Genomic DNA, 10,159 nt, shown 5'->3' with positions numbered 1-10,159 from the left:
AAAAAAAAAAAAAAAAAAAAAAAAAAAAAAAAAAAAAAAAAAAAAAAAAAAAAAAAAAAAAAAAAAAAAAAAAAAAAACAATATAGAAATCTCCGAAAAGAGAATCAGGAGAAAAGGCTGCGGAGCAATTAAAAAAGTTCGAACTAACCCGGAAAAGCCACCGGAAAACCAAAGCGTTGACGGAACTGAATTACAGAAATCTTAAACACCTCTCTCCCCAGTGGGCTGAAAAACATACTATATATATATATGTACACGGAGAAAGTGGAGGGAAGGGAAGATTCAGAAAGGCGCGTCGCCATTACCTGTTTCGGATAGCTACACATCCATCTCCATCGCGCTCATAATTTCTTCAGCCAGCTTAAAAAATAAATAAAAAATAAAAAAATAAATTCATATTCCAGTTAACATTTATGCCGCGTGGACTTCACTCGCCTAGAGACTGCAAAATAATTAAATAATTATCTAACAAAAAAAAAACTAATAACAAATAACGTGTTAAAAAAAATATTATTAAATAAGTTGTTAAATTAAGAATAGAAAGTGGTTTGTTTTTTACTTTTTTACTTTTTTACTTTTTCTATTGTAGTAATTTGGAAAGGAGTTTGTGTAATTAACAATAATAATAATTATATAATAATAGGCAATAAATCTTCCCCGAATTACTTCATTTATTATTTTTATTCAATATAAATTACTTTTCACCTAAAATTCCATTGGCCGTCATATCAACTATTTATTTTATTTTTTATTCCAAAAGTCATTTTTTTTAGTTCCAATAAGATAAATGTTATTTTGTTTTGTACCAATTCATGCATCTTACTTTTACTTTCTTACCCTCATAATTACCTAACGTGAATTAAAAAAAAAAAAAAATAGTGGGACTCATGGCCGAAAGAAAAGTCGTAAGAGCTTATGCTTAAAGTGGACAGTATCATACTACAGTAGAAGAGAGTCGTGTTCATCTAACATGATATCAGAGTCATGCCCTAAACTTGGACGTGTCAATAGATTGATAAATCCTCAAATGTCAAACAAATAACTCCAAAAGAAAAAAGGAGCCGAACTTCGATTAAGGAGAGACGTACTTTCTTCAAGTGGAAGTGTTAGGATGATGAAAGTCCCACATCCACTAGTTTAGGGAATGATCATGGAGTTATAGTCAAAGAATACTCTCTCCATTGGTGTGAGACCTTTTGGGGAAGCCGAGAGCAAAGTCACGAGAGTTTATGCTCAAAGTGGACAATATCATACCATTATGGAGAGTCGTGTTCATCCAACATGATATCAGAGTCATGCCCTAAACTTATTTGTGCCAATAGATTGGTAAATCCTCAAATGTCGAACAAATGATTCCAAAAGAAAAAATGAGTCGAGTCTCGATTAAGGGGAGATGTTGGTTGATGAAAGTCTCATTGACTAATTTAGGGAATGATCATACGTTTATAATCAAAGAATACTCTCCTCATTGGTAGGAGGCGTACTTTGTTCGAAGGGAGGTGTTGGATGATGAAAGTCTCATCGACTAATTTAGGAAATGATCTAACTTTGTTCGAGATGAGGTGTTGGATGATGAAAGTCTCATCGACTAATTTAAGAAATGATCATAAATTTATAATCAAATAATACACTCTATATTGATAGGAGGACTTATGCTAACAGTGGACAATATCATACCATTACAAAGAGTCGTGTTCGTTTAACAAACTCAACTATAATTATAATAAAATACACGTACAAATCTTGTCATGAGCAACCGAGAAGCTTTAGGTTTTGTTCCCACACGGCAACAAAGCTAGCCATATGAGCCGAACCCAGACCCAACCCAACTTCAATGCCACCATTTTCGTTCCTGGATTCCCCTATAGAAAACAACCTCCCACGATCAACTTGAACCACCTCGGTCTTTATGGGCCTCCCCCACCCAAAATTGGCGTCATACGCGCCCAACCTCGGCGACCCAGCGGCACAAAGCGCAGCTCCACGTTCAACAAACTCCTTCCACGCCGACATCTCCGCCATTACGTCTTTCAACGTCTCTTTGTTCACTTCTCCCACTCTTTTCTCAATCGCTTTCATTGCCACAACTAACCCATTTTCCCCCAATAGCTCACTCTTCTCTACTGCCGTAAGGCAAAACGCAAAGCAATTCCCAAAATACTCCACTGGGATTCGATACCCAAGTCGTTCGTTACGGCAATTGGCTGCAAACGCGAAGCAGCACGCTTCATCCTCAGCACCACTACCGCCACTGATTAACTCACGCGACATAATGAAACTAACCCAAACCACAGAGGATGTCACTACAAAACTCGAAAATTGGGTCGATTTGGTTATCTGGGAATTCGCCCAATTTTTGAGTCTCTCGATTTGGGGTTTGGACAGCGAGAAAGTTGCTCTAACCTTGTCGCTTAAACGCTGACTGATGGGCTCACTGTCAAAATTGATGGGTTCAGAATGATGGCGAAGATAAGCGGATTCGAGTCCTTCTGGGTCTTGCACAACAGTCCGATCGTGAGACGGCAGTGGACCATTAAGGCCATTTCCAGCAGAGATAGACGCCCAGGATCTGATGAAATGATGGAGTGCAGGTCCATCAGCAGCGACGTGGAGAAACGAAACGCATAGGGAAAGGGCATGGTAAGGGAAGATGGTGATTTGCAGAGCCATGAGAGGAATGACTTGAGTCCCATCTGACAAGAGGCAAGACATGGGCCAATCTTGGAACAATGGGTACACATCTCGAGCATCTTTTGGGTGATCGGGTATGAGGGCGTGGAAATGGGAGGGATCCGACTCGGCTATGGCTAATTGGACAGAGTCATGAGGGGTATAAAGGAAATGGGGCTTGTGGGGGTGTGGAGGGAGGATGAGATTGGCTGCAAAAGGGAAGAAGTGTTGGAGAGAAAGGGAAAGAGATCGTTTGAGCGATGGGAGAATGGCGTGGGTAAAATGGGCGGTGGAGTGGGGAAATTCGTAGAAGAAAAGACGCCGTGTGGGTGCATATCGGAGACATATTAAGTCGAAGAAGGTGAGCGGCAGAAGGGTCGCCGGAACGGAGCCCGGCGGTGGAGAAACCAGGCACTTGTCTATAACCTTCACTGAAAAACAGGAGGAGTCCGCCATTGACACACAACGCTTTACCAAATATGAAGATGATTGGTTTTTTATTTATAAACATTATTATCTATTATAATTACTTTATTAAAATTTAAAATACTTTCATATATTCTTTTATTAAAGTTTATATTTTATTAAAAGTAGATTTAAAATTTGTGTTATTGTCACGTGGAATTGATATTTATTGTGGTAGGTAGGGAGTAAGTTCAAAATGTGACCGCAAGAAAAAAAATTATAAATTTAAATCTTTAAAACTATGCCTATCTTCGTGGGTCTCTAATTTTTTTTTCTATATTTTTTTTTAATTTTATGATTTATCCTTATATTTTTTTTAAATAATTAATTATTTAAGAATCCTGTATTTTGTTGTTATTTAGGAAGTACTTACTCAATATCTACTACTAAAAATAAAAAATGTGAATAGATATGAAAATATTATTACTCAACCAAAAAATGCAGATTTAAGAATGAGAAATAGAATTGGGATCGAAAGTTCAATCTTAATTGATATTCACACCCTTTTTATCTAGGATATAAATACTAACTATATCTTGAAAATAAAATAAAATATATTACTAATTAAATATCTTAGATATATTCTCTAACTAATATATCCTTCAAATATTAAATGATTACGAATATCATATATTTCATAATTAATTCGAACTAGAAATAAGTTGTACTGTTATTATTTGTTTTTTAGTTATTCCTTCCCTTTTTTAGTCCAATCTCTAATATAACTTTTTTTTTAGGTCGAGAAAAAATTAATTTATAAGTTGATTTGGGTAAAGTTTATCTAAAATTCTGTTAAATAATTATAAATTATAAACCAACTAATTTTTTTTTTAATAGTCAATAATGCAACGTTGAGCTCTGAAAATTTTCGAATTAGATTGGGTTACTCATTCAACTAATCCGAACGTGTAAGTTAGTCTAAAAAAATTTCTGAACCCAACTCGAGCGGTCGAGCCGTCGAAATGGTCGTTCGTATCATGTACAACTCCTAATCCAATCCATTAGAAATTGGAGTGATCCATGATTGGTTTTGTTTATGGATGTGTCGGCCCAATTGGTGAAGCCATCACAATCCAAATACCAAAGAAAGCAGACGGCATGGACATGGACAAGTGTAGGTGGTTGAAAGAAGCTAAACTGGTGTCTTTAACGACATCTGTGTACTATGTCTCCTTGACTATTCTTCGACACATCTGTTTCACTGTCGATGTCTTTCAGCTCTCTCCATTGCTTTCTATTTTTGTCTTTCAACTCTACAAAAGCTCCATGCATGCTAACCTAATTCTTACCACCTTTTCTTATCGCTTCAAACACACATTCAACGCCACAATATGACACTAAACGAGTGATACATGAATGAACCTGTGAAATTCCATATTAGTTAGAGAGGAGAACGAAACACAAACCTCTCTCTAGTAGACGCATTTCAAAACTATAAGAATGACGACAGTACAAAACGAGCCAAAGCAGACAATATCTACTAGTAGTGGGCTTGAGTTCTTACAAATGATATTAGAGTCAGACACTGAGTCCAAAAGGAAGTGGATTGTGAGATTCCACGTCGGTTGGAGAGAGGAACAAAACATTCCTTATAAAAGTGTGGAAATCTCTCCCTAATAGACACATTTCAAAACCATGAGGCTGAAAGCGATATGTAACAGACTAAAGCAAACAATATTTGTTAGTGGTGGGCTCGGTCTATTACAGAACTAAAAAGTTACTACCTATACCAATAAAGTGCACATTCTTTTTTGGTAACTCAATAATAGGAACTTCATAGTTAAGCGTGTTTTATCTAAAAAAAATTTTCTAAGATACATGTGAGTGAAAACAAAAACATGTTGGAAAGACTCGTGTTGATATGTGGTGATAGTGTTCATTCTTAGGAAGCGAGGAATAGGTAACGAAACCATGTCGTAGGGAAAGCAGGAGAACGTTGGGTCGTGCCGGTAGTAAAAGGAGACATAATAATTAAGATGGGAGAAAAATAATGGTGGATGTGGGTATTAATGTGTGTTGGTTGGGAGATAAATGTATGTATATATTTAAGAATTGGAAAAATAATTGAAATTATGAATGATGGTGTATGGTGCATATGGGGGGTTTGGCGTGAAATACCCACTCATAAAATCTGTCACATTCAATTTAAAAATGCTTTACCATATACTATATATTATATTTATATTTATATTTATATTTATTTACAATTTAAAAATTAAAGGAAGAATAATAAAAAATAAAAAAAAGAAAAAGAAAAATAATTTGGTGTCTTTACACTTTCTCTTAAATCAATGCAGAGAAAGAAAAGTGAAAGCCTTACAAAATACTAAATAAATCCCCTCTAAAGTGGTCTGGTCAACATTTAAATCATTATACAAAATTCTCCCCCATAAATTAAAGCTATTGGAACGTTCTTCACACGTATCGGGACCCCACTTATTTTACGTGCAGGGTCGTGGTTTGAATGGGGTGAAGATTCACTGTTTAGACGGGAAATATAAATGGGCTGGAAGCGGGATTATATTTATGAGATTTCACGACGGTTGGAGAAGGGAATGAAATATTACTGGTAAAGATGTTTTTCTGTTGCGTAAATGGGACTGGAGGTGGGATTATATTTGTGAGATCTCATGTTAGTTGGAGAAAGGAACGGAACATTAGTAATAAATGGGGTTTAATTTTTGTTTTAAACATAAAACCACTAAGGATTAAGGCTATAAATATGTGATTAAAATAGGATGCCTTTTGTCCTTTGGAAAGTTCCAACACATTCATGTCCTAATCCTACTTAATTATATTCCATAATCTATGTGCAAAAGAGGCTCTCAATTTCATCATTTAACTTTATGCACACATTAATTCACTCTTTTTTATTATTATTATAAAAAAAAAATTATGTTTTTTTTAAAAATAAATTTTAAATGTAACCGTTCAAACTCATTCGGAGTAGATATTGTCTGTTTTGATTAATTACATATTGTTGTCACGAGCACAGTTTTAATATTCGTATGTTAGAAGAGAGATTTCCATATCAATCTTACTGACGTGGGATCTCACTCCACTCCTTTAAGAGGCTTTCACGTCTGTTCAACTGAAATGAGATCTCACAATACATTTCTGGGCTTCGGTCTAGTGTCCTCTCTAGTCACCCTCCCTCTTGAGAGGTTTCTGCATCCATCCAACCAACATGAGATCTCACAATTTAGAGAGGCTTTCACACCTGTCCCACTGAAGTGGGATCTCACAATCCACCCCTTGGGCCCAACGTTCTCTCTAGCAACCCCCTTCAGAGGTTTCCACACATGTCCAATCCACGTGAGATCTCACAATTCACTTTCTTGAGAGGTTTCCATACCTGTTCAATTCAAGTGGGATCTCACAATCCACTCTCCTTAAAAAAGGTTTCTACACCGGTTTAACTGAGCTGGGATCTCACATTCCACCACCTTGGGCCTGTCCTTGCTAGCCACCCCTTTGAGAGGTTTGCGCACCTGTCTAACCAGCATGTGATCTCCCCATCCACTCCCTTAAGAAGTTTCTACGTCTATTCAACCGAAGTCACTTCCCTTGGGGCCAGTGTCCTCGTCGACCACCCTCTTGAAATGTTCTCGCACCTGTCCAATCGACGTGGGATCTCACAATCCACTTATTCTCGCTAGTACACGGCTCGGGTCGTGCTCTAATATCAAGCGTTATTATTATTATTATTCAAAAATTTAAAAGTATATATATATATATTTATATAGTTTTCCATTTTCTTCCAATTTTGGTTCCCAATAACAAACTACCAAGCAGGGAAGGAGTAACATTGAAGTCTCCTCTTAACTTCTTTTAAGAAACAGCGAAACCTCTGCTTTTTCCCATCATCACTTCCTCTTCTTCTTCTTCTTTAAACCATGCCTTCCCTCTTCCACCACCACTCTCTCTCCCATTCAACATCTTCCCTTCTCTCCCTCTCCATGGACTTCGATCTCGAAAACCCATTCACCCATCTCCACCACCCTCACTCCTCCGACGCCGCCACTCTCTTCCTCATCGAGTCCGATCACATGCTCTCTCCAACCTACCTCCACACCCTTCATTCTTCTCCTTCCGATTCCTCTGTTCGACAGGACACCATTTCTTTAATCTCTCAGGTAACCCATTTCTTCTTCTCTTCTTTAATTCCTTCAAATGGGCTTCTTTCCCCTGATTCTCTCTCTCATTTGCAGTGCTGTTGTAGCTGTAACATCGATCCACACTTGTCGTACCTTGCCGTCAATTACCTCGATCGCTTCTTCTCCTTTCAGGGAGTGCCGGTAATGTCTTTTCACTGAAACTAAAACAGAGCGTTCGTTCTTCCCCTGTTTCCCCTGTTTTGAAAATTGTTGTTCGTTATTTACAGCAACCAAAGCCATGGGTCTTGAGGCTTCTTGCCGTCTCTTGTGTTTCTCTCGCTGCCAAAATGAAGCAAACAGAGCACAATCTCTTCGATTTTCAGGTATTATTGAACAAGTAGGCAATACCCAAATGGCAAATCCAGAGCTGACTCTGTTTTTTTTTTGAAACAGGGGAATGAAGGCTTCATCTTTGATCCCCAAACAGTACACAGAATGGAATCTCTCATCTTGGGAGCTCTTAAATGGAGAATGCGCTCCATCACTCCCTTCTCCTTCGTCCCTTTCTTCATTTCCCTCTTCAAACTCAGAGACCCACCATTGTTGCAAGCTCTCAAAGCCAGAGCTACAGAGATCATCTTCATAGCTCAAAATGGTAATGAATTAAAAATCTAAAAAAGGAACTTTTTTTCTTCACATTCTTGCTGCATCAATCAACAGACATTGCGTTTGCTTCTTTGTTCGTAGGGATTGAGCTTTTGGAGTTCAAGGCATCAGTAATTGCAGCCTCTGCTCTGCTCTCCGCCGCACACGAGCTCTTCCCAATCCAATATCCTTGCTTCAGAAAAGCAATTCTCAACTGTTCATACGTTAATAAAGTAAATACCCCACTTTCCTCTTTTATGTTAAAATTCATTAAAACAGAGAGACAGAGAGAGAGAGAGGAGAATGCAATAAATGCAATCTTAAATTAGAGAAATATATAATTGGGAGATTGTGATTAAAAAGGACTGCGGGTGGTGCAGGAGGAGGAAGAGGAAATATTGGGGAGATGCTTCAAGGCAGTGCAGGAGATAGTAATAAATGGGTACGAAAGAGGAGGATTGGATAGAGAACAGAGGTCGGACACGGCGGCCAATGTACTGGACCACCATTTCTCGAGCTCTGAGAGTGAAAACACCTTCATGGGCACATCCTCCTCCGCCGCCGCCGTGACGAACAGAGCAGATAAGGATGGGAAGAAGAGAAAGGTGGGTGTTAGGCAGAGCAAGAATGAGAGGTGTATACAGCACTGTTGATGAGACGACGATGAGGATGGCAATGGCAGAATAGTTTTGGTTTGTTTGGTTTGGTATTGTATGTATGTAATGTAATGTAATGTGTAGAAGTATGGGGCAATCGGGGAAAAGAAGGAATTTGTGTTCCTTTTTTGTTGGGTTTCTTGGGACCAAAGAAAGACAAAACATAGCTTTGAAGTAGTGAGGCCGTTGTGGTGGTTGTGGTGGTGGTGGTGGTCGGACGTTGGATTTGTGTTTTGGGTTTTAGTGTGGTTTCTGTCGCTTAGTTTTCTAGCACAGATTAACTCTATACTTTATATACCTAATTCAATAATTTCTTGTGCTTTCTTATACACTTTTTGACTAATCCTACAAGGGAGACGAAACGACAAAGATGATAATCACTGTTAATAGATATTATCCGCTTTAGCACGTTACGTATTACCGTCACGCGCATCTACTGGGGAGAGGTTTCCACACCTTTATAACAAATGTTTCGTTCTCCTCTCTAACTGATATTGTATTTCACAATCCACCTCATTAGGGGCCAGCGAATCGTTAGTGTCAAGCTTTGATATCATTTGTATAGTTCAAGCTTACCTCTAGTGGATATTGCCCACTTTAACTCGTTATGTATCTCTGTCATCCTCATAGTTTTAAAACACGTCTACTAGGGAGAAGAAATGTTTCGTTCCCCTCTTCAATCGATGTTGTATCTCACAATCCACCCCTTAGGAGCCAACGTCGTTGCTAGCACACTGTCTGGCTTTGATACCATTTGTAATTGCCCAAACCCAGGTAGATATTTCCCTCTTTGGCTCATTACGTATCGCTGTCAGTCTCATAGTTTTAAAACACGTATACTAGGGAAATGTTTCCACACTCTTATAAATAATGTTTGGTTCGCCTCTCTAATTGATGTGGGATCTGACAAATTCAAAAATATTACGTGTTTGGTAACCCATTTGATGGTCCCCTATGATGAGATTTCCCCATCAAACATATAATAAGAACGAGGTGAGGAATGGGACACTTGAGAGGAGCGATAAAGAAGGAAAGAGAGAGAGAGACAACATTCAAATTAAAACTTGATATCAATGCCATTATTGCATGGATATTCAAAACCCTAAACCCTAAACCCTAAACCCTAAACGGTTGATATTAAAAAAAGGAGACGCCTTTAGCTTAGATTTAGGTTCCAAGTTCTATAATGTGTAGTGTTTTACTTTAAACTTAGTTGGGTCCTCCTCCAAATGAGTGGCATTCATCCACTTACCCTTGGCTTCTTTGGAGTGAACTTCACGTCACAACAACGAGTTTATGATATTAAACGTGCCTAAACTATTATCAAGTTCATGATGTTCAAATCACACGCATAAACAACATATGGTTTAAGAAGGAGATGAAGTTTGGACATTAATATGAGTGTCTTGAGGTAAGCCAATAATGGCATAGGATTGTTAGGGTTTAATAATAAGTAGGCATGTGAAAAGAATCCATTTTTGTGCATGAGACACTCATAGAGTAGACCATATAATTACTTAACAAAAGGGGGAAAACAATAATGTAGTTTGAAGAGACAGAGTTGATTGTAGTGAGACCACTTAAAAAGTTGGAGACTTTGGATTGTTGCTTCAATTTTGTGTAACA

General features: G+C 37.9%; 3 protein-coding genes across 4 annotated transcripts in view; 1 reads left to right on the top strand and 2 right to left on the bottom strand.

Annotated features, from left to right (window-relative positions):
* Nucleotides 1-379, bottom strand: part of LOC111777466 (diacylglycerol kinase 5-like) — a 7,970-nt gene extending 7,591 nt beyond the window's left edge. Inside the window, exon 1 of one of the 2 annotated variants that reach the window (XM_023657087.1) lies at nt 306-379. In XM_023657087.1, the coding sequence (XP_023512855.1) occupies nt 306-326 (21 nt within the window). In that variant the 5' untranslated portion in view covers nt 327-379. Of the gene's footprint in view, nt 1-148; nt 242-305 lie in introns of those variants that run through there. The other variant, XM_023657088.1, reaches the window with a different exon arrangement.
* Nucleotides 380-1,592: 1,213 nt separating this feature from the next.
* Nucleotides 1,593-3,139, bottom strand: LOC111777467 (coumaroyl-CoA:anthocyanidin 3-O-glucoside-6''-O-coumaroyltransferase 1-like). Its single transcript, XM_023657091.1, has one exon. The coding sequence runs from the start codon at nt 3,124-3,126 to the stop codon at nt 1,747-1,749; it is 1,380 nt and encodes a 459-aa protein (XP_023512859.1). The 5' UTR covers nt 3,127-3,139; the 3' UTR covers nt 1,593-1,746.
* Nucleotides 3,140-6,955: 3,816 nt separating this feature from the next.
* Nucleotides 6,956-8,862, top strand: LOC111777468 (putative cyclin-D6-1). The gene is made up of 6 exons (XM_023657092.1): nt 6,956-7,271; nt 7,347-7,433; nt 7,520-7,615; nt 7,686-7,887; nt 7,980-8,110; nt 8,258-8,862. Exons 1-6 carry the CDS (start codon nt 7,032-7,034, stop codon nt 8,528-8,530), a joined length of 1,029 nt encoding a protein of 342 aa, XP_023512860.1. The 5' UTR covers nt 6,956-7,031; the 3' UTR covers nt 8,531-8,862.
* Nucleotides 8,863-10,159: the final 1,297 nt, after the last annotated feature.

This window comes from Cucurbita pepo, chromosome LG16, assembly GCF_002806865.2.
Source record: "Cucurbita pepo subsp. pepo cultivar mu-cu-16 chromosome LG16, ASM280686v2, whole genome shotgun sequence".
Lineage (NCBI taxonomy): Eukaryota > Viridiplantae > Streptophyta > Magnoliopsida > Cucurbitales > Cucurbitaceae > Cucurbita > Cucurbita pepo.
This window is presented reverse-complemented; position numbering and strand designations above follow the sequence as displayed.

Excerpts from the sequence above, each read along its gene's own strand:
- LOC111777467 (XM_023657091.1), bottom strand. The coding sequence starts at position 3,126 with ATGGCGGACTCCTCCTGTTTTTCAGTGAAGGTTATAGACAAGTGCCTG.
- LOC111777468 (XM_023657092.1), top strand. The coding sequence starts at position 7,032 with ATGCCTTCCCTCTTCCACCACCACTCTCTCTCCCATTCAACATCTTCC. Across the intron at positions 7,272-7,346 it reads CCATTTCTTTAATCTCTCAG|TGCTGTTGTAGCTGTAACAT; the intron begins GTAACCCATTTC and ends TCTCATTTGCAG. Across the intron at positions 7,434-7,519 it reads TCTCCTTTCAGGGAGTGCCG|CAACCAAAGCCATGGGTCTT; the intron begins GTAATGTCTTTT and ends CGTTATTTACAG.